Below are 27,161 nucleotides of genomic sequence, written 5' to 3'. Positions count from 1 at the left end.
ACTATGAAATTCTATAGCTGGTTTACTATTTTTGTAGTAGTGTTTCCAGATATTAATTAATGAACTATAAAAATTAATCAAAATTGCAAGTAATTAATTAAATTATCCAAAATATTATATCTGGTTTAGGATGTTGTTCCTCTTAGAAATTCTGAAAATGCATGTTACCCTTAGGTCATGTTCTTAATGGGTATAAAACTGCACTGTTTCGTTGCAGTCAGCAAAGCTATACTATTTAGTACTCCCTATATTGTATACATTACAGTTCTGAAAGAGAAAAAAATATAACTGTGCCATATTTTTTAATATACTACCTGAATTACTTTTCAAAATTCTGTATGAAAGTGAATATGCTGAATTCAAATTGTTCAGAATAAATTCCAAGACGAAAAGTACTGAACAGGGAAGTACCTGCCCTAATGAAATGCATTTTCAATATGTCATCCAATTTCTGCAAATGATTGTCCAAAACTAGTACAGTTGGCTAGAACTGCTGTATACCAAGTTTTATTCCATTATGTTCTCTGCTTTTCTCTAATGAGACACTAACTTGTCAGGAGCATTATAAAAATCCAGACAGTTGGTATTCATGCATCTTTCTAGTAACTAAATTTCATTTTGAAAAGGAAATTGTTTTACTGGCCAGCAACAGTTAAACAAAGTTAAAAAACCATCCCAAACCTGTTTGGCTAGTGTAAATATTCCAGTTCCTCCTGATGTGATTGTGTGTGAAAGTACAAGTCTTGCTCACTAGCTTGATGTGCTAATCAGTGTGTAAGTCATGTGTTTTGTAAGAGCAAATTGTTTTGGTTAAGCTTATTTGCAAAAGTTGCTGTGAGTCTCTTGCTCTTGGGTGGATGCTTTCACATTAACTCTGCTAACTGCCAGCAATCTGCATGATATCTCATCTTGTATGTCTTTTTTTCTGTGTTTTCTTTCCTTTCCTCTACTTGCTACTTTGCCTGTTATTAATAGGATCAGCCTATATGCACAACGAGTCGTGCCTCTGCCATGACGTCTGCTCCTATCTTCATTTTTCTGCAAGTTTTCATGTGGTGTGGATGGTCAGTTACTTTCTCTAATTTTTTGTTTTGTTCTTGGCTTAAAAAAAATAGCAGACTTTTTTTACTTACTAAGCATAGAAAACAAAACAGAATCAAGCGAGTCCCAAAAGCAGCAATCTGGAGCAAATTACTATGGCAATATTGAGGAAAATTAAATATGAAAAAACTCTGTCTGGAGCCTTATAAATCACAGTTACAGAACATGAGAGCCTCTCACCTAGCAAATGCAAAGACACAGGAACCTGTTGGGTTTATGTGGTTGGCTCTTAGAGATTACACGTGTACCAACTGAATCAAAGTCATCCCTTTCAAAACATTTTTCCCTTGTCCCTGTTAAGATGAAATAGAAGAAGGAAGTTTTCTGCACAGAGACAAACAAATGTACAAAGTGCCTAACAAAGGCTGCAAGACCTGTGAAAATAAAGCTGGACTTAGAGATAGCAAATATGAGTGTTCTGGGTGAGAGCAGGTGTTGCAGTTGAGAAGAGTAAGTAGTTTGCACAGTATCACAGTATCACTGTATCATCAAGGTTGGAAGAGACCTCAAAGATCATCAAGTTTCACTGCATTCCAATTAACATAAATGTTAATTGTGATAATAGTGTGCATCAATGTGGTTAAACTATGAACAATCATATTTTAACTTTTTTATTTTTTTCCACTTAAAAATTAATTACTAATAATAGCAGAATTTGCCTTTTTTTTTTTTTTTCTTCCAATGAAGTACATAGATACATGAAGTCCTGCATCTTGATGTAGCTTTATAATGAAAGGCTTAGTTTTTTAGGCTGTGATGCATTTACTGGTGTGAAAGTGTGTACTTCTCTGCTAGTATTCCTGGACTAAGAGGCATAAAATTAATGACTTTGTACACTGGGTTTCTTGTCAATATTATTACTAAGAAAACCACTAGAGGGAGATACTCACATAGCTATCGAAGTAAAGCCAACTGAGAGGCAGACAGAAAAGGAGAGAATTTTTCATAGTGTAGTAAAATATTGAAAATTGCAATAGTTATCCTCTCAATAATTTCTATTCTCTTTATACTTAAAAAAAAAAAATAGTTCAATTGATATCACTCAAATAACAATGAGAAAAGGTTAATAGTTCTGTTTAACAGCTGTATTTGAGTAATTTAAAAATTACCCATCCTGTATTTAAGTGATCTAATTTCTAGCAAACATAGGAACTTACACAGGAATTGGAAGATTAGAAGGAAGGCTGAAAGGAAGGTTGAAAGTCCCTTCCCCCAAGTCAGTGGTATTTCACATTAAAATCTAGAAGATTAACATCTTGTGTTTATTGCTCATGGAATTTATTTTGTAAGTAACCTTATTTTAGTTAAAAAGCCATTATTCAAGATACAGAAAGCAGCAGAGAACCACCTTGAGCTGAATTCTTTACATCAAAAAATGGTCTTTCTGATCAAGAAGGCAGATGAAAATATTGGGAAACCCACAAAATATAGTTTTAGTTGATGGACTTTTGACTGCAGAAACTTAGAGAAGTAATTTTGTTCATCCATCCTGTTTCTAATAACTTTGTGATTTTGGAAATCAGGTCTCAGTGGGCATTACTCTGTGCCGTTTTATTAAAATCACTGAAGTCAACACAGATAGGAACCAGCTGATTAGGTTGAATAACAGCAGCTGTTTGAGGTTTTTTTTCATCGAGTATACCAAAAATAGTCTTCATCACAAGGCTTGGTTTCACTTTGCATGGGCATGCTGGCTTTGTTTGTTATATCTGACATTGAAGACAAGAACTCTACAAGCATTCAGCTCTTTCTGGAAACCTCCTATTTCCATCAGCTTGCAGTGATATCAGAGGGAGATTTGAGGGTGACTTGCAGCCCAGACCACTGTATAAATCTTGATGAGATGGGTTGTATCCCTGTTCTCTGCGTGGGTAGCTTTGACATCTTTGTGTGGTAGTCCAGACAAAGGAGGGTAATACAAAACTTATGGAAGACCACACACTGGAACTTGAAATGACTCCTGAGTGAAAGCAAAGGTGTTCTCCATGCCATATGATGAATTCAAAATACATGCTTACAACAAGCACAACTTTGTAGGAGCCAGTCGATATTAAAGGCAAGATCAGAAGCTTGATTTGTCTCTTTTATAGTCAGTGCAGCACAATGGGTTCTGATACAAGATTTCAAGACCAAATTTTAGTACATTATATAGTCAGAGTGTACTTGTAAAGGAGTAACAAGAATGTTTATAGACTTAGACATGCATATGCATACATCTGTGTATATTTCCATAAGTCTCCTTAAAAAATTTGAAATGGCATTGCCTTCAAGGAAATGTTCATATATAGCAATAAATCTGTGGGTTTGATTCTAACAATGAATATATGGGTTTGTAAAGCCATTCATTTCCATACTGCAAGTGCTGGATAATTTTCACTGTGTGATGGTGTAAAATAACCACCTCTGGAGTTAATCATAGTAAGGCATGACATGACGAAGATGACCTTGGGATTTGATGCTTCTCTAGCTTAGGCATGCAAGGAAATTTGACATATGACTTATTAGTGCAAGAAATTTCTGATGCACTTCTGATTCAGTGAAACTGGCTAAAGAGGGCTACTTCCAGTTCCATTTCCAATTCTTTCTCTCTTCAAGCAGAGAATGCAGAATATTATTTTGAGGACAACAAAGAGGTGGCATCCCCAACTGATCTATGGTTTATTCAGGCTTTCTGTATAACTAATGTAGTAATGACTAATATCATCAGCTGGAGAACTTAGTCAAACTGCTTAAAAATAGATCAGTGTATAATTGCACTGCCAGATGTAAAGTTAAGATAAAATATTTCTATGTTGTTTGCTATAAGAAATATTATAAGAAATCTCAAAATAATATTTACAGGAAAAATTTGACAAGTTTTCTTAAAGGTCAGCAATAGGGGAAGTGTTTTGATAACCATTCCAAATTGGTATTTTGCTCAATATGCTTCCACTAATTTCCATAAAATTGATGTGTTTCTTTTCTTAATTTTTACAGATGAAATTAGCATGTAATCAAACTTTGTTGTTGGTGGTGGTGGTGGTTGGTTGGTTGGTTTTGTTTTTGTTTTGGGTAGCATTTCTTGGTTCAACAACAGTTAAAGCACAAAGAGAATTACAAAGTGCAATGCTGGGGAAGAAAAATTAATTTAGATAGGATTTACTGTACCTTTTTTTTTACCACTGCTATTTTTGTCTTGGCTTAGGACTCAAGAGAGTAACTGATTCCAGAATGAATATTTAGAAATTCTTCTTGGCAGAACTGCTGGATTACCACTGTAAATTGGTCTACAAACCTCAGAAATTCAAAGTGACTTTGATCAATGTGAGGTTAAAATCTCACCAACCTTGAAATATTCATATAAAGCTTGTATATTTTTCTCTAGTATAGTTTAGTTCTGTCATTCATAATAGGAAGATGCTTCTCTTGCAGGAGGCTTCCAAGATAATTCTTCAATGTTGTGTAGTTGTCAGTCCTTTAAAAACTGCTTTGTGTACCCTTAGGAAGAAAGTAAAACATGTTAAATTAGATTTTTTCCAATCCACTAGGAATATTATATAGTATAACTGTTGAAAGTAAAAGCAGTGCCCATAAAGTTATGTAGCTTAAAAAGAATCTCAAAAAATAAATAGAAACGGGCAACAGAACATAGTATTTTTTTCATGCACATATAGTGGGAGGATTAATTAATGCATGTGGTTTACCAAATGTTTGTTCCAATGAAGGGGTGACGTAAAAGCTGAGTACTGTGTAGTTCTGTATGTGAAGGCCTATCTACTCTGTAGTCACACTGGATGTCATTTTGATCATAATGATATTTTCTCTTCTCCATATAAACAGTTTTGTTTAAGGCCATCGATGTATTTCTTAATTGCCCTCCAGACATCTTCCCTCTATTGTGAAATTTTAAACCTTGTGCTGTACTTTCAGACTATTTCATAGAATTATAGAGTCATAGAATGGTTTAGATTGGAGTGGACCTGGATCCGAAGGTCATCTAGTCCAGCCCCCCTGCAGTCAGCAGGAACATCCTTCACTAGATCAGGTCACTTGACCTTGTCAAGCCTGACCTTGAAGATATCCAGGGATGGGGTCTCAAATACCTCCCTGGGCAATCCATTTCAGTGTTCCCCCACCCTCATGGTAAAGAGCTTGTTCCTAACATCCAATCTAAATCTCCTCTAATTTAAAACTACTGCCCCTTGTCCTATCACTACAAGCCTTTGGAAGTAGTCCCTCTGCAGTCTTCTTGTAGGCTCCCTTCAGGTACTGGAAGACTACTATTAGGTCTCCCCAGAGCTGAACTTTTAGGTCTTCTCCAGGCTGAACAACCCCAGCTCCCTCAGCCTGTCCACATAGCAGAGGTGTTCCAGCCCTCTGATCATTTTCATGGCCCTCCTCTGCACCTGCTCCATCAAGTCCATGTACTTCCTTTGTTGAGGGCTCCAGAGCTGGATGCAGTACTTCAGGTGAGGTCTCACCAGAGCAGAATAAAGTGGCAGAATCATCTCTCTTGACTTGCTGGCCATGCTTCTTTTGATGCAGCCCCAGATGCCATTTGCCATCTGGGCTGTAAGCACACACCATTGGCTTATGTCCATCTTCTCATCCACCAACACCCCCAAGTCCTTTTCTGCAGAGCTGCTCTCAATCTCATCATCCCACAGCTTGGATCGATGTATAGGATTGCCCCAACCTAAGTGCAGGACCTTGCACCTTTTGAATACCAAGAGGTAACACTGAGTACTGTTCATTGAACCCATAAGAGAAGTCTTTACTGATAATTCCATCTCTGATGATTGTGAGGAAGAAACCACAGGGCTATTTTTAGGTGGTTTGAATAGAAATAAGGCTACATGACAGACAAAATGCAGATGCAAAATGTGACGGTGCCAAACTAAATAAACTAGAAAGTTCAGTGCATCTTCAAATATTAGCATCAGACTACAAATCTGGTTCAAGAGAGTTCACTTATGATTTACTTGTGAACCAGAAACCTTAGGAATTTTGAACTTGGTAGAGTGCAATCAACTGGAAGGAAAAAAGAAAGAGTCTAAGGCAAAATTATAGAACTGAATTGCATAGCTAACAGAACACAGAGGTGTGTCTGGAAATGGCTACTGCTGATAAAGGACACTGATGTGAGCTATTTGTTTTAGCACAGAATGCATATATTTTTCCTACCTTTTTTTTTTTTTTCTGAAAAATTTGAATGCTAGTTTTTGTTAGTTTCATCTTCTCTTTTTCTATATATTCAAGTTTCTAAAGGAGGCTGTTGGCAAATGATATAATTTATTGAGGCTAATATGTCTACTTTATCTGATTTTCAGCGTATTTATTCCAAACTGATTTTGATTCCTCTCATCTCTCTGCTTAAGCAGTTGTCCTAAGTCCATATTTATCTTCTTGCTTTTGATTTACTCAAACCTTTCTACTATCATTTTCAGTGTATTTTGCAGGAAGGTCATCTAAAATTCTTTATCAGCCCTCTTAGTTTCCTGTGTATATCTGATCTGCCATTTTTATGTGCTTTCCAGTTCTTGCCCATTTGAGTAAATTTGATTTCTCAAAAATTGACCTTTTCCTTATGACAGTGTACTTCATTTTCCTACTGGTTCATGCAGGGGTATTTCCTTGGGGTTTTGGGTTTCACTGTGTTTTTCTTGGCAGGGAGTAGAGGGCAGGATTGGTGTTTTGTGGGTTATGCTGGGCTTGGGTTTTTTTTGTGGGAGGATGGTGGTGGGGAGTAGATGTTTGATTGTTCTAATTTGATATTTATTTTAACTGGCTATCTAATGCAACATTTCTAATTATTCTTCTGGATCCTTGTGAGGAACTTGCTTTTTGAGATGCTTCTTTTTGTTTATTTCTTAAGGTTTTGATTTCTTCCCTGTTTTCATAATTTTGTTGTTTGGGTCTTTTTAATTGTTTTGATAGTTTCTACACAGTTTCCTTTCTTGAAATTGATATATTTTGTTTTGAATTTGTTTGGACTGATCTCACACACAATGATAAATCCTGTTGCATTGTGGTCTGCAGAGTTACTGGAGTTGTACTAGTGCTATGCAGAGCAGAGCCCTACTAATAATTTTTAAGAGGACCCCATGTACCACTAAAGATTCAAAGACTGTGCTCTAATACACAGTCAGTTAACATATACAAAAATGTGATCTCTGTATCTCTTTTTAATAAGGCATCAGCCTAGTTTCCATTTGGCTTCTCCAATCTCACATAACATTTCCTGGCTGACACTGTCACTCTGGTAAGGTGGGCAGCAGTGCAATCCCAGTATTGCATTTTTATTATTAGACTGGAATTTCATACCCATTGAAATTCCCTAACACTTTCCTTTTCCTGTAATGTATTTATACTGTTACACTTTGTACACACCAGCCTTCAGCTATATATCCTCCATTTCCAGTCTTATAAAGTTGGTAGCCTGACAATGCTCTGTCCTACTGATTATTCTCCTTCCACCAGATTTCTGTTCTTATTATTATGGGATGGTTCATTGATGTTTTATCTTCATTCTCTCATCTTAATGTTACCACCTGTGTAGAAGCAATGAATCTCAGACCCAGTGGTCAGAACAGCACAAGGGATGGCTGGCACTTTGTCCTGGTGATGTAGGAGTTAAATATAGCTTTTATCAGTCCTGAGACAAAAGAAGGTGTAAAGATGTTACAGACTACAGAACAGGTATCAAATGTATTTCAGCTAGACTAATGAATAGGTCTATAATGTGAAAGATACTCTGCATTATAGGCAAACCGGGATCAAATAACAGCAATTAAGGGGTAAAGAGGAATGAGGAAAAGATGCATGATGGCTGTCCAGCACAATGAATAGTTTGGTTTGTCAGAGCGGTGCAGCTCAGAGCAAGCCCTCAAACTAAAAGATGTCTTCTCATCAAACATGCACACAAAGACAATAGAAATTATGGTTCTTGAACCAGAAAGGATTGAAGCAGAAAGGATTCACGTTCTCATTGATCATATATTTTCATATTTATTTTACTGTGCTATCATGGTGATGAAATGGACACAAACACATTCTGGTATTTGTTTTCTGGTCTTGAAACATTACCTGTTCTTTCATCTTTCCTCATAATAAAATGACACTCAAAATCTCCACACTGATGTAATTTTAAAGAATATAGATATTTATTACTGGGCCCCCCTCAGTAAGTCCCATAGCATTTCTTGGTTTATTATGTAAGTATCCTATTAGTTCATAAGTGATTGCAGTAAGCTTTGTAAATATTCAATCCTTTATTAATTAATAAAGTTAATGCTGTAATGTCACTCTTTGGTTCGAAAATCGGACGAACTTCCAGGAATTATTTGCAGTTGTTTTAGGAAAAATAACCTACATAAGACCAAAAAAAAAGGATGGTTCAAAGGTAGTTCAAAATGTTGAAGACTAAAATGTAGGTTACTTCTTAGGAAATGTAGCTGTAATTAATGTTAAATGATTTCTTCTTTTTTTGTTAACAGGAAGATTCGGCTGACTGTGGTGGTGTCTCTGGTCTGACTCCATCACTGTGGTCTATGGTAGGAATCCAGTTGGTCCTGCTTTGGCTGCTATCTGGCAGCAGACACTGCCAGTTATGACCTTGCTAAACCAAAACCTGCATAACTTAACCAAGACCCGGCCAAAACGATAGCCTCAGTTTAATTTTCAGAAGGGTCAGAGCAGAGCAGCAGTGCTCGTGTCTGGTTATCACTCGTTGTGAGACTCATAAAGGCACCCATGGTGGCTGCATGTTGGAGTGTTGGATCCTTAAACGTTTGTGAATGCTGCATCACCTATGCCATCCAAACAGAATTCTGTACGTGCTCCACTGGGGAATCTAAGATTTTGGTTTTTTAATTTATTTTTGTTTATTGTTGTAATCTTGATGACTTCATGTAAAAGGGCTCCCCTGACAATATTGTATCGATATGATTTTTATTTGTTTTAAGCTTTGGGTATCTTTTAAGTGAACATTAAAAAAAAAAAGAAAGAGGAAAAACAAAAGAAAGAAAAAAGAAAATGCCCTCTCTGGTTGATGTTACTAGCACCATGATGGCTGCTGTGAACATCAGCTTTGTCCAAATGAGTTGAGTAAAATTAAAATATTGGCAAGTCTCCATCAGAAATTTAGTATGATTGAAATGGAGGAAAGAGGGGAGGAGAGGAAAGAGGAGAGGAAAGAGAGGAAGGAAGGAAAGGAAGAAGGGGAAGAAAGGAGAGGAAGGGAAGAAGGAAACTTCTATTTTTAGATATATAAAGGTGCTTGAGAGTTTAACTCAAAAGTTATTCTCATCTTAAACTTGGTTTCAGCCTTCAGAAAAATGTTAATTTCAAAGTAATCGTCACATTGTTTTCACAATGCAGTTACATAGAAAACTAGTAGACTCCTTCAAAGGCTCAAACAAAAGCACTTGTGAATAAAAAATGTCTTTGTGATATTTGAACGTTGGTTTCCAAGGGTATTTTGCATGATGATGATGCTATGCTATTGTTTTTCAGTTTGTTTTCTTTGATGGTAGAGTATAGTCCATTGAAAAGGTAACCGAGTGATTCTTTTATTGTGTGTGAAACTGAACTTTGCAAATGTGCTGCAATCAAATCACATTAAATTTTATTATAAAAAAAAGAGCTCTGAATATACTGTGCAATGAAAACGCTGAGAAAATAGGGTAAGTTTCGCTATCGGAGAAAAGGATTGAGTTGGATTTTTTACAGAATAGTGATCTCACAAGAAAACCTGTGTACAGCTATTTTAAGTATATAAAAATCAGATTTAATACATTTATTTTTGGAAATATATGTTCTCTAAGGTTGATATTAGGTTCCCCCTTTGTTTCCTTCATATAAAAAACACCCTTGACATTCAAACTTATGCTGTTGCTATTTATTATTGAAAATAGCGTATTTAAGAGAAAAAAAAAAAAGTCCTGGCTGCTGAGATTAGAAATAGCCTAAACAAATGGGGAGCCTTGAATCTCTATGTATGCACACTGATACTTGATTGTGAATACTAATTTTAGAAGTTGTTTTTATACAGCCTCACTGGTGATGATACATATTGGTGCAGTAAATTCCAGTATGACAGTGTAGCATAGTGTTGATGCAAAAATATGATTTGCGCTTTTTCTTTTCTAGTTTTCAGAACTAAACAGTCTTGCGAGACAGCTAAACCAATGAATGTGCAACTCTGCTGGTATTGTACAATTCTGCTAATGACCGCAGTATGCAAATATTAATTAACATGGCACAATATATTAGCTCTTAAAAAATAAATACGAAAATGCAAAGCATTGGTATGTATATGCTGGCAATGGATTGATACAATTTTGATCATGCCAAAAGCTTATAGAAATAATTGGGCATGTATTAATATACTATGAGAACTGAAGTAGCTACTCAAAGCCATGGCATGGCTTGAAAGATCAGATGTCTGCTGTTGTTGTACTCATGGCTGGTTTGTTGTTTTGCTCATGTACCTTGGCTCCAGATACGTATTTTTCCTCATGTTTGGGAATACAGTGAGTGATAAAAATAAACCCTGATCAGATTTAGCTTTTTGAAAAAATATCTCTGGTAGAGTCACAGGGTTAAAGTACAGTTAAGTGTGTTGGATGACTTCAGGTCCTCCTCAAGGAAGGTGAGCTAATTTTGGTAATAAGGGTGGAGAATTAGAGCTCTTCCTTCCAATCATGATTTTGTACTTCTCTTTCCCTATAACCAGTTACCACCTGATGAAAAATAAATTTGACTCTTTCTAATGCTGAGACTGGATCCTGTCATTTTCCCAAACATGGTCAATTGAAGTGTAAGGAAGGAACAAGTTTTGTAGGATTAGACCAATATTCAGTACATTCATAGAGTTTACTCTAAGATTAAGTAAAATATATATTAGTTTGCATTTTGCTCTTTAAATTTCATCAAAGATTATCAATATACTAAGTTATCTTATAGCTTTCATGTAGCTTCCAAAAAGAAACCCTTCATGGAAAAGTTCCATTATTTCACATTTTGGAACAATTTGCTTATGCTGCTAGGCCATATATTGAATTACTTAATAAACTGTTGATTAGAGTCTGTAGGCAGAAAAAAAGATGGCCCAATGCCATGCTGCTGCAGAAAACAACCATCCCACTTCCCTTGGAGTGCTCAAATACAAAAGGAGAAGCCCATGCCATGCAAGCACATTAGCCTTCTTCAGTTATCCAAAGAGGCAAATGTCCTCTGTACTTCTCTGCCCCTCTATATGGCCTGAACTTATTTCTATATGAGCACTTAGACTTTCAGCCATTAAACCCATCTGGAAGAAAACTCAGGATCTGCCCCTCCCAGAGGGCTTCCCTATAATACTTTCAAAAAGGAAAAGAAAATTAAATATTGACTTCTTTTTTTAAGAAAAAAATATATATTTTGATTACCTCCAAGTGATGGTCAACGTTTTTAAGTATGTATTACTTAGATATCTGCAAATTACAAAACAAGTAGAAAATGGAACGTGAACTTCAGCTATCCAGAATGTGAATATCAATCTGTTAGAAACAACTTGTATGAATAAATACATGTTCTCATGCAGAATAGTACCCTTACTCTCACATAATGCATAGTAGTCATCTTCTTTTGTCTGTGAGAGAAGAAACTTGATCCTAGGCTTTAAATGGAGACATTTTCAAATTACAATATGTTGTAAAAAGGGGTTTGTGTTTTAAAGCCAGATAAAAAGCTCTAATGATATTTGCTCAGATCCCTTAAATACCACTAAGGGAACTGTTGGGATTATTTCAGTTTATACAGAAATCATGCAGTCTATTGTATGCCTGACAACCACCATTAAAGCTGTTACAGCATGGTACTGTGCAAAACATTATCTGAGGACTTAACATGAAAGGTTTCTTTCTATCTTTTCATTTAAACAACCAGCATTACTGCCAAGACACTGACCGTGGTCCATATTTGTAACAGGTTTTTAACATGACATAGCAGGTTTAATTGACAAGATTTTTAGGTCCTGTACCTTTAAGACTATAGTCAGATATTTTTCATGTTTCTAATGCTTGAGGCTTTACTGCTTAACTTGAAAAAAAAAAAAAAAAAAAACCAAAACAAAAAAACAACCAACAGTATTGCTGCCATTTGTAAGTTTTCTTATGATATTCCTTTTACTAACTTCAAAACTGGCCTTACTGGGTTCAAATAGGCAGTATCCCTTTTAAGTGACCTTTGCAACCCAAGTGTTACTTGCTGTGGATGAGAGTTTTTCAGTATCAATGAAAAGACATTAAGACCTTTTGTTCCCATTAGCACTTAAGCTCAGAAAATGTTCTTAGTATGTCTTAATTTCAAAGCACAACCTCAGTTCTACTGGTCCTAAAAATTCAGATTCTAGGACGCTGGTTATTAAGAAGCATTTCAATGACTGCAAGGCACTGCAAGACACTAACGTGTTTTTGGAAGGGTGACTGAAGGTGAAATCATAATAACTCCTTTCTTAGGGTAAAATGTTGCCTAGCCTCATCAGACATCTAAGCCTTTAAGAAAGGCCAGATATGTGCTGGTTTGGGTGGTTTTCTTTTTTTTGCATACCACAATGTTAATATTGTTAATACTCATTGTACACTACTGTAAAAAGATTAAAACAAAGTGTCTGCAAACAATTCAAGAGTTTTGAAAAGTTAACCTCACCCTCTTCCCAGCTACTTGCATCTGTCCTGTTTATGGTTTAAAAGAAAAACATCATCTTGAAGAAATAACTTCACTGAGGCTAAAGGGATACTGTCTTGTTCAGATGCCATGAAATTGCGATTGTGATCTGACAAAGCTGTCTTCTCTTCTTGTGTTGTATGGAATGTCTGGATCATGCTTTCTGGGATATTTTTATCTAAATGCTCAGTGTGCATTTCTGCAAAAGAAGACTTGGTTGCTCTCACACAGCGAGCAGGTCTTTCTCCCTTTTCTTGTGTTCTCTTGACACTTTTGTGGAACTCGACGAGCCTGGAAAAATAATTTTTTTGTAAAAATTTGTACAATAATGTTATAAAAACCTTTATAATCCTAGAACTGTTGTGTTAATTCTTGTGCAAAAACAGTATATTCAGAATAAAAGTTTATCATTTAAAATCAACAGCCAGTTTGATTATTTGTTCTGTATAATAAAAACATGTAAATAAAACCCCACATCATTTGCTTTATAATACTTCTGAGTTTGCACCCAAGGGTCTAAAAAAGAGATTTTCTGATATGGAGACAGTGACTTAACAGTTCTTGTTGAGGTTCAAAGAAGGATGTGCAGCAAGCCCTGTTTCTGCTTCATTTGGGGCAGTGAAGATGTTGTAAAAGTGAAAAAAACTAAAAAAAAAAATTGTAGCTAACAAAAACTGTGTCTGTAAGGCACACAGCAAAATAACAGTCTGCAAAACATCTGAAGTAGCCCTGTTGTTCTGAAACATTTGCTTTTGGAAGGATTCTCGTTTACTAACTTGTAAACATCGATGAAGTCCAAGAGTTCATTCACACGGTGAGGCAGAATAAAATCAGATGGCTCAGATGGGTACAGCCCTAGTTGTTGCTCCACCTCTGACAAAGATTGCTGTGTGATTTATGGATCAGCTTCTGTACTGCTGCCGTTCTCTCAGCAAAGCATTAAATTCAGAGCGGATCTGTGTACTTGAATAAACAGACTTGAAATGTCCAGGAGTTGCTTCACTGAGTTTTCAGGCTTACTGTGGTCACACTGGCAATCTCTGTCAGGAGGGCAGGGCAGATGGCTGTCAGTGGTAGCTGCTTTAGAAGCTTGATTTTAATGCTTGACTGTGTATGTGTCAAAGCTCAGGGAGAATGGCAATAGTAAATTACTACTGTATTTTACTAAATCCCCAAGGAGTCAGATAGGAGAGTAAGAAATGAAATGCAGATTCTAAAGCTACAAAGTAACAGATCGCCCATGTAGAAGTGCCTCAAGGCCTTGTGCATCAACATCCAGAGATTACAGGCCTCAACTAGATTAAACATGGCCACCTAACTGCATGATTACCTCCACATGCTGAACTCATTGTATCATGTTTTCTGTTTCCTCACTGCCACTGAGATGTAGAAATAACCACCCAAAAATCTCTTCCTGATACATATTTAATTTAAACTCTATATTAAGCCACACTAGTCATTGAGTATCAGGAGAAGACATTCTTGGAAAATACAGGGATTCTTCCCCCACTTTTGGAACGTCCAGCTTCATCACTTCAGTTTGGGAATAGCGTCACTGCGGTGAGGTATTCCCTACAAGTCTCTGGTACAAATCAAGCCAGAACACAATTGGCCTGTCATACTATATTGTTTTGAGAGATGACTTCACCTTGTCCAATGCAGCTCCATTGCTGCTAACCATCAGTGAAAATTATATAATATTGATGTTATAAAGCAAGTCACTGTCACATCCAGTGACACGTCCAGCTCAGCTAAATAAAATGTACACCTTAAATAGTACAACATTTTCTCTGCCTGTTGCAAAAGGTGTTCATAGTATCATACCGTCATAGAATGGTTTGGGTTGGAAAGGACCTCCATAGGTCATCTAGTCTAGCCCCCCTGCAGTCAGTAGGGACATCCTCCACCAGAACAGGTTTCTCAAAGCCTTGTCGAGCCTGAGTTTGAATACTTCCATGGGTATTCAACTATGGGGATGGGTCCTCAACTACCTCCCTGGGCAACCTGTTCCAGTGTTCCACCACCCTCACAATAAAGAACTTGCTCCTAACAGCCAATCTAAATCTCCTCTAATTTCAAATCATTGATCCTCATCCTATCACAACAGGCCTTTGGAAACAGACCCTCTGCAGCCTTCTTGTAAGCCCCCTTCAGGTAGTAGAAGACCATTAAGAATGATGTCTTGCTTTCCACTATAATATTAGGAGCTTTTTTTCCCCCACAAAGTCTATATGGGAAGAAGGGAACCGATATGAGACATTTCCAGGAAAATTATTTTACCTGAATTCTAATCAGATGTCTTTTAATGTTTTCTATTATATTTACTGATCTCTTTTCCTGATTGAGAATGTTACATTCTCAGAAGCCAGCTGTTCCTTTTGAAACTTTGTTCAGAAGGCCAGAAATCTTAAATTAAAGTTTCCCTTTTTTATTGAACACCCACACCTCCGTTACTTTGGGGTCTGGACCTCTTATTCTTTGGCTCAAACAAGCATTTTGTTGACTAGATATCCAATGTACATCCCATGTTTTGTAGAGCAGATATTTCAACCTGGTAGTAAGTGTTTTGTTTGGGGAGATGGTAAAGATGTTTATGATTTGTCTCATGTAACTGTATCTGTCTGCAATTAGTCAGGAGTTCACACTGAAATGGAAAAGAGTTTAGGATCTTGCCATACAAGACACTGGTCCAGCCCATGCATTGACCATCTGCCTTAATGATCAGAAGCTGGATTCTTAAAAGAGAATTTTCTGCCACCTCTTGTAGTTGTATGTTTTCCTGAAGAGAGGAATTATAACATTAAGTAAAAGCTGCATCTACTACTTTATCCATTTTTTTCATACTTGGGTTTTTTTACAGGCTAGTTTCTGACAGCTGTTTTAGGAAAGGAAATATGAAATATTTAACTTCAGTGGTGTTCACTCTTCCTTTTCAAGAAGTTCTTTCAATTATTTTTTCAGTCATTAAATTAGTTGTTTCACAAACAAAACAAAACATGTGGAAATGGAAGCTATCTCAGAATTTCCATTTTAACTTTCATTGCTTTAACTCAGACTCATGATTTCAGCCTGGATTCTGTGGCTTGAGTATTTAAAAATAACATTTTGGAGCATTGTAATACACGCACACAGGATGGAAAGGGTAATTCATGTGCTTCGTACACTGACTAACAGTACTGTGTTTTGGTATGTGTGGTTAGCATGTATTCTTATTGGTTGTTTTGGAAGTCCACTATCGATAAGGTTTAGTCAGTTACCTCTAAGAGCAAACTGCAAGCTATTGTGGTTCAGCTCTGTCTGGAAAAATACTAAAATACCTGATTTCATATAGCTTGGAAATAAGGAGCATTCTCCTGTCCTATAGTCTGCATAAAGGGTTAAAGACTCCATATGAAGGCAGGATTTCCTTTTGACATCTTTGGGGAATTCCACTATGTGAAATACAATGCATAAAAAATTTGAGAACCTGGAGTGAAATAATACATAGTGGGATTCACTAGGTGAGTACTGTGGGATTCACTGGTTGTCTGTGCTCCTAGGTTTATCAGTGGAAATCATGCAATATAATCATTGGAGGAAGGAGACTATTCAGATGACCAGCCACTGGGGATTTGGTTGTGGTTGCAGTTGCATACACAGCCAACTGAACCTGAAGTATGAGGATTCTAGATTCAGGAAAAGACAGACCAAGCAGCAGAGATATATTGTTTTAAAACTTGACTTTTCTGTTTTGCTGGATCAGGCTAGTTCTTAGGATCAAAGACTGGGCTCAGTAAATTCCACTTAAGGGAAGACAGATGTGAAATTTAGAGTCTTAGCTAACAGAGAATGATACAGCCTTAGGTCTGCTTCAGCAGCCATTGTTAGGAAAACACAGCAAAAGAGATGCCACACTCCAGGTCCTGAGAAAAGCTTGTTTTGGTGGCTGTCGTTGGAGCATGGTCTGGGACAACACTGAATTCCTTCCAAAGTGGAGGGGAGGTAGTGGCAATGGTGAAGGGGATGTTACTCATCTTTTGCATTGTGTGCTTCCACTTAAAATACTTGTCTCAAAAGTGTAAAATCTGTTTCTAATCTGTCTTTAGTCTGAAGATATCTGTGAGAAAGGGAATATGAGCACTTACAAAGAGAGTCAGCAATGAAATCTAGCCTACAAGCTAGATGGCTACCTTGAATGGTCTTGCAATCAGGCTGTTGAAGAAAGATCTAGAATGAGCAGACAAGCAAACAACCTTTTTTGTTTTCTTTTCCTTCCCCAACCCCCCACCTCCCCAAGAAATTGTTATCAGTTCATTATGGCAGAAGTAGAGATGGAAAAGTAGGTAGAACCTGAATATATGGAGAGTTCTGGAAGGCTGAATTTGTGTATATATATGTGTATATATATATATATGTGCAATTCCAATCTCACATGTGACACAGTGTCAAACTTTAAAACACATTCTTATTTTTCAGGAAGCAATTGTGCTAAGCACTTAGTAAAAGAAGTAGGATTGAACCTCAGCTTTGGTTGTAGGAGATTATGTCATTGCTTGGAAAATGTGTTGCTCAGCAGTTCAACCAAAAATTGTGGTTTCATCCAGTTTTGCATAATTCTGTAGCTGGGGCAGTACCATGGAAGAACAGTGGTGACAGATTGCTTGTTTCGAGGACCAGCTGGACATTGCTTTGTCCAGTTAAGAAAGTTTTCTTGAACACGGCTGGCTGTGTAAGCAGAAATATGAAAGTAATCTCACCAAGAAGAAAGCAGATAGAAGAGTGATTTGTAGTTATAACAGCTTGCAAAGATGACACAGCTGGCACCACAGCAGTGCCTGTTGCCCGCTCTGGGGTATATCAGTCAGGCTAAGGCAATTGCTAGACAATTCCAGTGCTGCCTGGTGATTCATGAACATCCCCCCCATGAAAAAAGACAGAGACCCAGGGATTGTGGTGGTCTCCTTCTCCAGAGAGTTTCAAAACCTGTCTGGATGTGTTCCTGTGTGACTTGTCCCAGGTGATCCTGTTTTGGTAGGGGCATTGGACTTAATGATTTCTGGAGGTCCCTGCCAACCCTTAACATTCTGTGATTCCCCAGGAGTGGTAAGAAGAGTTGTAGATCTAAATGAAACGAATTGGTCTGGCTATCTCTCTGTCTCCCTCTACCAGGAGCAGGGGACAAGGTACGTCATATCTGAGGTTTTAGATGCCTAAAATTTCACTGATAAAAGATGCGACTAAGTCAGAGAGAAATGCTTTCAATCACTTCCACACCTCTTGGGGAATGTAAAAGTTAAACTAAAGTTTTGATATATCAAGCATTTTTTGGGACATATGCATATGGGCTCAAATATTTTTATGCCTTTTAGATACTACGCATGGGCTTCTGACAACTTATCTTTATGCTTTGCTTTCACAAGGTCAAACAGCCATGCTGTGCTTTTCTGTGGCAGATGACATGAATAAAGTTGTGCATTAAGGCAACCTGTATGTAAGGCCTCTTTTGCAGAGCGTGAAGGAGAGCCTATAGTGTGATACTTGATTTTATAGAATGTGGAGTTGAGTGAAGTGTCTTAAACAGAAACTGGCCTTCTTCTGAATGAAAACCTATCCTGGGCAGTGCACAGATAGGCACCTTTATTGTTTCCAGAAGTTGTCCAATGTAATGGATATTCTGTTACTGGAGGGCTTGGTTGTTGGTTTTTGTTTTTTTTTTTAATACCTGAAATAGCCATTTAAAAACTACAGAATAGTGTGGAATGCTATATTTTATAGCTCAGCTGCTGTAACTAAGACCCTGGGCTGCCTTTACCATAGCTGAGACTTTTGCCTGCAGTTCAATTGATTTACACAGTCCAGTGGATCCCAGAATCAAGTTCTGAAAAGAGTCCAGATGACTGTGATGGAATAGTTTGGATTAATCTTTTTCCCCTCTAAATGCAACTAAACAAGCAAACAAACAAAACACCTAAAATATAAAGTCTTTCAATATGAACAAAAAATACTCATGATTAAGTGAATTGTCATCAGGAAACACAATATTTTTAATTGCTTCACATTAGTGTCTTTCTGCTGCATAGGGTTTTTTCCAAAGTTTATGATATGGATGTGATCACAGAATCACAGAATGTTATGGGCTGGAAGGGACCTCCAGAGATCATTGAGTCCAGGCCCTCTAGCAAAGGAGGACCACTTAGAGCAGGCCACAAAGGAACGCATCCAGGCAGGTTTTGAAAGTTTCCTGAGAAGGAGACTCCACAACCTCTCTGAGCAGCTGTGATGAAGAGGTTATTAATTTATTAACATGAAATAGGAAGTATATAAATATTAATTTTATTATTGAAATTATTGATAACTGATGAATCACTATTTTATATACAGATTCTAGTGCACTATTGTGAAATACATCCCATAAGTGGTTTAGTATTTAAAATTTGGACCCAATGGAATATTTACAGATTTAATTTCTATTCATATAATGAGGGGTGCAATTCTGCCGCTTGTCCACCAGGTGGCGACTTGACGGGACAGAAAGCATACAGAATACTACAATGTGGCAGAGACATGAAGCGGAAACCTTATGATGCTAGGCGCGGGTGCTTTGAACTGAATGTTAGTGGAGAGCACGTGGAAGGTACACTGTGCCCTTTGTTTGTAGCAAGGTTAAGTGCTAGGCTGCAGCAGGGTGCTGTCGCCGGGGCTGGCTCCTGGGCTGGTGCAGACAGCGACAGTGAGGGCAACCTTCTCCCTCCTGCGGCGGTGGAGAGGGGGCAGAATGTAGGCTAGCCGGCAAGCAGGCTCCCTTCGCAGGACTCAGGCGGCTCCCTCCGAACGGCAGGGAGCGGTCCTGCGGGGTCGACCCATCAGGGCCGGTAGGGCTGGTCCCTGGACAGGGTCAGCCCTGCAATAATGACCTTCGGGGCTGATGAGGACTGCCCTGGGGAAGAAGCGCGGCTGCGCAGAGCGGCAGCTTCCCCTTTGCTTGGCTTGAAGGAGCGGCCGTGGAGCACAGGCAAGGACGGTGCTCTGGGTTTCCCTGGGGTTCACAGGGCAGGGAGAGGTGAAGTGGCGGCTCCTCTTCTCTCCCGCAACGGCAGAGTCACGCAGGCATGTGGCTGTGCACTGGTCCAGCTTTATGCGAGCTGGTAAACATGGTTGTGGCTCGTCAGTCTGCTGCTTAAGGCTGAGGCAGACGTTTGGGCTGCCAGACTTAGCTAAGTCCCCTTCCCTGGCAACGAGGGGATCTTACCCTCGGGGGTCCAGTCCTCTTGATGACACGGCGGGCTCTTCCTGCCAGTGAGACTGGCAATACAATGCTGTAGCTTCCTGAATTGGGGAGCCCAAAACTGGGTGTAGAGGCTACTTCGTTTTGAAGTGCTGTACTGGACATAAGCTTTCTTCAACAGCTTCAGAATCTTTTATAAAAACTATGGGATATTTAACAGCTGCACCTTTACAGGTTATCAGACATACTTAGCTTCGATTCTTGGTAAAATTAAATTCACAGACGCTGAGCCAAATAGCCAATTTCAATTTCAAATTAAATTGTAACTGGATACTCAATTTATTGCTACTATGTTGCTTGTAATACATGAACTTTCCATTTAAAACTTAAAGGATTTTTAATCTAAAGCTGAAAACATTAAATTGCCCTGTACTGTTTTGGTTTTTTCCTCACACTTTTATGTGCCATAAAGAACTTAAGGAAGGGTCTAGATTTTCAAACTGTCAAACATTTTCTTCTCAGAGCAGAAAGTGGAAGAGGAGATTGACGGTTTAGCTGCTTCTAAAAAGCAGACATATTTTAGAAAGGAAAGTAACCAGTCTTGTGGGGAATCTTAACCAGCCTAGAAAAGATAGTTGCTCTTTCTCTAAGCTAATGGGAACAGAAAACTTAAAGTCATATGAGAATATAAAGGTATGAGATACCAGACTGATTCATAGAATTGCTTAGGTTGGAAGAGATCATCTACTCCAACCTCCCTGTCTCTCAAGGCCTCATCCAATCTGGCCTTGAACACCCCCAGGGAGTAGGCATTCACAGCCTCCCTGGGATGCATAGAGTGCAATCTGCAAGTGGAGACTCTAGTTCACATTGATACCCAGAGAAGTTGGTATCCGTATTGCTCACATCTCATCATTTGGGACAGTGATGATTGTTCTTTGCCACCCACATATCTGACACCTTCCTAGCCCACGCAGACTGCTGGCAGGCTTCAACCCCAGTGCTCAGCAGTGCAGCTACAGCAGTGCTGCTTGTAGCATCTACAGGCAACTTTCAAATATTTCCTCGCACAAACACACAGCAGAGCTGCCCTCATTCTCTGTACTTGATGGCATTACTCACCATTGGTCAGATTAAATTCATAATTAAACCCACAAATAATAAAATTTGACAAACATGTCTAGAGTGTCTGGATATAGTTTTGCATACAGTAATACAATATTTGGCAGTGCCAGGCAATTGCCTTTTGGAAACATTGTGTGAGCTGAAATTAATTTGTTTAGCTTTTTGCTTATGTAAAAATGTTCAACTTCACGACAACATCTGTTATGAACCCAGAGGTTATAGATGTCCAACTTGCATTTATATGAAATAGAACCAGATGCAGCTGTTGGGAAACAGAATATAAAATCATCTGAATATTTTTTAAGTGACTTCACTGATATTTTGTCTCATATTTTCTTATGATTCATGATTAATATTTTTAAAGGTGATTTATCTTTCATCTTGAGTTCCACTGATGTTGACCTAATCTTAGGAAACATGTCAGAGCTTGAGAAGAAGGAATGTTTGCTGAATGTAATATTTTGTATACATTTCAATTAGTAAATCATGAATTAAAGTTTGTACAGTTATAAATTATGGATATTAGAAGAAAAATATGTGGGGTTCTTCATATTCTTATTTTTTTATTTTTTTTCTCTCCCCAGCAGGCCAAAACTGAAGAATTCTTGTCTTTTTATTATACTGCTGGGGATGATAGCATTGTGTTGAGCTGATTAACAACTGATTGTCCTTTTGATTCAGTAATGGTGACTGATAGAGGAAGAATAAGCGTACAATGCTCTTTACCACTTTTGTATTACTAATAACAGGTTGTGGAATTTCAAGAAACATTTGTTCTGAAAGTGGAAATGTTATTGATGCAAAACCTTTCTGAGGTTTCTAGCAGTGCCATCTGGTTGCTCCATGAAACAATTGTTACAGTCAGTTTTCTGAAAACCATAGAACTGAAACACTTGCTTTAAATTTAGCACTTGTTTCGCTCTATTGCTGGGGCGAATGTTACACATGCATAAAGGCAAGGATGTGTTTAAATACTCTCACTGAAAAAAAAGACTTTAACAGCTATCACATTGATGCCTACAGTTGAAGTAATATTGTGCTCCTCTAGAAAGCTACTTTATGCTTGAGATACCACTGCTAATTTTGTCTTTTATTTTTTTGGGGGGTTACATCTACTCATGCTTTAAAAAAACCCACAACAAATCAGCATGAAATATACTATTTTTAAGAATGATACTTATGATCTCAAAATATGCTATTGCAATTTTCTCATAGGAAAAAAAAAGAAAATAAAAGAAAAGAAAAACTGTTCTCTATGGGAATTTTTGAAGTTATTTCAAGAAACTGAAAAATAATCAGAAAACTATTTGACTCACTATGACATCTCAGGATTTATGTGACATGTCATGCCACGTCAGACCTTCATGGGAAACTGAAATAACTAAAAGTGTGATGAAAAGCTGTGAGCTTTGGTGTTTGTAACAGACTAATTTCATTCCCACATTAAATGACAGTTAAAGTATTTCGATAAATGCAAAAAGATTTTCATTTAAAAAAAAAAAAAAAGCCCCAGGTAAATTTGAGACTGTTTTGCTCAGTTTGTTTCATAGCTTTTAAAGTCATATTTCTTCCTATCTTTTTTTTTTTTTCTGTGAAGAAAAGTTTTAAACTAAAAAGAAACCTGAGCTCCTCATGCCCCAGGTGCAGGTTTTTAAAATTGAGGAATATTGAAAGAATCCTGGTAGAAAAATACAAAACTTGGCAAAGTTGTCCCAGAAGAAGGGGCAGGGGATTCTTTTCTTTTTTCTTTTTATTTTTTTTTTCCTTTCTTCCTTTTTTTTGGTCATTCTTGCACCTGCATATTTTATGGTTTTCTAAACAGCTGTGTTTGTTAATATAAGTGTTGTCTGTCACAAAAAAAAAAATCGTATGCCCCAGCAATCAGAAGAAGCTTTAAGTGTTTGGTGATTCATGAAGTTTCTCAGAACACTTTTTGTAGCAAATAAATAAATAAGTGTATTTCATACCCACAGAGTAGCATTTGCAATCAGTGCTAGAAAGATGAATGTGGGGCAATGAGAATCACATGTGACTTTTTTTTTTATTCTATTAGTGACTTACATTTTTGTACTGTGAGACCTATAAAAATGGATCAATGCCAGATTTCCCTTCCTTTAGTCTGTGTTGAAACTCAATGCCCATCTTCCTTCTATGCAAAATCATAATGTAAAGTGGACAGAGGCTTTGTTGAAAGTGCAAGGAGGATACAAATATGAGACAGGAACAAGGATGTCATAACAATATATAAATAAAAAATGAGTTCAGTATCTTGCAGACTTAGGGCACATGAACATCTCATGTGAGATGCCCTGCTGACATCACTGGAAAGCTTATGGGACTTGTTGAATTATCTAAACAAGAATTCTTGCGCTAAACACAGAAATAGCTTTAAAGTGCATTATTCGCTTCTTTCTGTTTGAGGAATGCATATTCTTGCACATGGGATATTGAAGTTGGATTTAAGGTCAGGGCATTCCCTCTTCTTGAAAGTTCATGCACTGAAATAATAGAAAATGAAACTTTTATTTATTTTCTACACTTCCAAGAATACTGCTCCAAGTTTAGGTACCTGCATTTCATAATTTCTTTGGTAGCTATTCCATTACATTGTAAATGCAAGATAAATAAAAAGTGGCACTAAATATCGCAGCAGTGTTTTAAACATCAGTTTGCTGATGATTCTGTTTGTGGTGAAATAGCTGAGTCAAAATGTTCATAGTCACCATGGGAACTTCCTTCTGCAGAAATCACTAAAGATCAAGATGGGCTTTGCTTCTCATTGCTTCAACAACATGCTAGAGTGACATTCTCTGTGAAATCTAAACGCCAAAAGAAAGTTCAAGCCCTCAAAAAAAACCAACCAACCAAACAAAAAAAAACCCCAACCCTAACCAAACAACAAACAAAACCCCCCAAACAAAGAAAGACCAAACATGATATTATGTTGTTTAAGCCAACAAAGGACTGTGGTAACAGAGCTATGATTCTAAAATACCTGGGCATCTTTTCAGAAGCGCAGTTACTGGTAAGCTATTAGATGATAGTCCTGATAAAAGCAACACGTCTCCTGGGGACTTGTTGATACCTTCACTTGCCTGTGACTTCTGCCTTTCTTGGTTAAGACCTTATTCCTTCCAGATTGCTTCGGGAAGTGTTGTGTAGTGGAGACCTTTACTTTCTCTTCAAGTCCTGGTCTAAGAAGTTCTCCTACTGACAGGAGAAAAAAGCCCACATAGGTACATATCAAAAAGTATTTATTATGTTTGCAGTAGCTTAGTACTTTTGAATGCTTTTTTCAATATAGCACTAATTACATAATTTGTGCAAAATTGAATATTTTTTCCCTCTCTTTTCAATTTATCTTTATCTTCCTGGTTCATATCAATGCTGACAGGTTTATGACATCATTACTATCTTTTCCCAACTATAACAGTATATCCAGATGCCCTAGTGGTGGAAAGTACTAGTGGAGGTTTTAGAAATGATGGGTATGAAATTTGTGAGCAGCTGAGCTCTCATGAGCCATTCCCAACAGCAAGTTGATGTTTGTTAGATGCTGCTCATGTCCATAATGTCAATAACTTCTGCAGTTTCATGCAAACAGCTTTTGTAATTACAGTTTTTACAGGGCTGCTTGCTGTGGGGGATATGTCAGGACTGCTTTATGCAGATTAGAAAGAAGGGAAATTCTTCCTGAGGGTTACATCTCATCTGTAACCAAAATGCCTTCTGTGTAGAGTAGCAGATGAGGTCTCAGTCACTTCAGCATTCTTCTAATATAATCCAAATCACCACAGGACTGCAATAGGTCAGAAGCAGTTAGTCTGGCACTCACAACCACAAACATTTTGCCCTTTTAATTGTGGTTAATGGGAAGTAGGAATTCAATGGCAAAAAGCTTACACAGTAAAATAAATAATAAAAACATATTGTCTTAGATTAAAGACAATTTTCCTCAAGCTGCTCTCTATGGCTCAGCACAGGCTATGGCCTTGGCTGAAGATACACCTCCACAGTGGAACTCCATGGGTAAAGCTAAGTGTGTAGCATCAGCCAAATTACTAATGTGGGACTACTCTCTAGTAACCTTTTGATGTTACAACTAATTTAGAAATGAGTCTGGTGGATGGATCCAGCTGCAAATACTAACTGCAAAGCTGCCTTGGTGCAGGGTACATTAGATTTAACTCTGTGCTTCACAGCTTTGATCCCAGCTCTAACTGTAATCAGGGAAGGGAAGAAAACATCAAAATCTTGTCCGATCCAAACCCAGCCATGTGAATATACATGATTATGATGCACAAGGGCAACCTATGTAATGCAGATTACTGACACAAAAGATTATAATTCACTGGCTTTAAAACGTATGGGTCACACTCTTAGTTCATATTCACAACTCATCCAGGATAAAATGCATCTTTCTGAGAATTTGTTAGTATTTCCACATGCCTAATTGTCCCTTTTTTTATTTTCTCACATTTTTCATAGGAGTGTAGCTTCTCTCCAGTTTCACACTCAGTGCTGAGACAATGAACTCCCTACCCACAGGGCTTGCCTACTTCCATTTAACTGATGGGAGGCACGATGCCTCCCACTTTATCTTTGTGTTGACAATATGCACAACATCTGTGAACTACACTCACAGAAATCTTCCTGAAAGCACTGTTTGAGCCTGAGGCTGAAATTAGAGTCTGCCTAAAAGACTTAATATGAAAAACTGGGAGATAATAGTAAAACATTGTGGCATGAACTAAGTCTATTGACATCCCCCAGGTATTTATGAACAAAAAAGGTTAAGTTCAGTCACTTCAGATGTGTATGGAAGGAATAAATACTTGTATGTGTCCAGAGTGTTGTATATAACCATACTGATGGGCTGTCGGCTTCAAGCAAACTGCAGCCTGAGTTTGAGAGCTGTGTATGTAAGATTATATTAAATACTTTCTTTAATATAAATGGATAAAGCCACATACTTAACCTACAAATTGATACATGCATTATGATTCTAGAGGTGTGAGTGCTGTTTTCATTTGCTAAGAATCCTGATTAGAAGCCACCCAGCCTCCGTGTTTCAGTCAAAGCAGTTCACCCTGGGAAGCACAGGGGTAGATAACATGGATGAGCAGCATTCACACTCATTCACACAGTGCAGAGATGGAATAACTATCCCACTTGCAGGCAGGAGCTGTACAAATGTGTCATATTCTGCCTACAGGAGCTTGAGCAGATAGAGAGGTTTGTTTCAACTGTTGAATGAGTCCACAGAAAAGGGCCCAAAGATGATCCACAGGCTGGAGCACCTCTGCTGTGAGGATAGGCTGAGGGAGTTGGGGTTGTTCAGCATAGAGAAATAAAGACTCTGGGGTGACCTTAGGGCTGCCTTCCCTACAGGAAGGCTGAAGAGGGAGTTTTCCTAAGGGTGTCTAGCAATAGGACAAGGGGGAATGATTTGAAGCCGAGGCAGAGCAGGTTTAGAATGGATCTTAAAAGAAGCTCTTCAGTATGAGGATGGTGAGACTCTGGAACAGGTTGCCCAGCAAGGTTATGGATGTCTTCTCCCTGAGGGTGTTCAAGGCTGGATTGGATGAGGCCTTGAGCATCCAAGTCTAATTGAGAGACATCCCTGCCCATGGTGGGGATTTTGGAGTACATGATCTTTAAGGTCCCTTCCAACCTAAGCCTTTCTATGACTCAAACCCTCTGTGCCCTTCTTATGATGGGTACACCAGAAATGGATGCAGTATTTGAGGTGGGATCTCACAACAGCAAAGCAGAAGAATCACCTCAGATTACCTGGCAATGATCCTATTTAACAGGAAGAGTACCCTTTTTGGTCTAAATACAGTTCTGTTGAAGTCCACGGTTAGCAGTATCAGGAGTTAGTACTCTTACAATAATTTGATTTGAAGAAACCACTTAGTAGCCTTTTGTGTTTTCCATTTAGATTACCAGGTTATAAAAGGCATTGAAATGTCTTATAATCTCTGGAGAAAAAAACAAAAACAAAACCCCAAACCCAACTCAACTGCTTTAGTGTTAGGCC

The 27,161-nt window shown here is 37.9% G+C and overlaps 1 protein-coding gene and 1 long non-coding RNA gene across 9 annotated transcripts in view; one reads left to right on the top strand and one right to left on the bottom strand.

The window, feature by feature from the left end:
* CACNA2D1 (calcium voltage-gated channel auxiliary subunit alpha2delta 1) overlaps window positions 1–12,203 on the top strand; it is a 372,424-nt gene extending 360,221 nt beyond the window's left edge. For 4 of the 7 annotated variants that reach the window (XM_068167753.1, XM_068167734.1, XM_068167718.1 and 1 more), the window contains 2 exons: window positions 976–1,064; window positions 8,577–12,203. In XM_068167753.1, coding sequence (XP_068023854.1) covers window positions 976–1,064; window positions 8,577–8,613 — 126 coding nt within the window. In that variant the 3' untranslated portion in view covers window positions 8,614–12,203. Of the gene's footprint in view, window positions 1–975; window positions 1,065–4,285; window positions 5,341–8,576 lie in introns of those variants that run through there. The other 3 variants (XM_068167762.1, XM_068167726.1, XM_068167744.1) reach the window with 2 other exon arrangements.
* Window positions 12,204–23,714: 11,511 nt separating this feature from the next.
* Window positions 23,715–27,161, bottom strand: part of LOC137456398 (uncharacterized) — a 47,692-nt gene continuing 44,245 nt past the window's right edge. For both annotated transcript variants that reach the window (XR_010991025.1, XR_010991026.1), the window contains one exon: window positions 23,715–24,328. This is a non-coding gene — a long non-coding RNA (uncharacterized lncRNA). The remainder of the gene's footprint in view (window positions 24,329–27,161) is intronic.

This window comes from Melanerpes formicivorus, unplaced genomic scaffold (assembly GCF_026170545.1).
Source record: "Melanerpes formicivorus ecotype bairdi unplaced genomic scaffold, bMelFor1.0.p_v2 SCAF_3, whole genome shotgun sequence".
NCBI lineage: Eukaryota > Metazoa > Chordata > Aves > Piciformes > Picidae > Melanerpes > Melanerpes formicivorus.
Note: the sequence above shows the minus strand (reverse complement) of the source record. Positions and strands in the feature narration are given on the sequence as shown.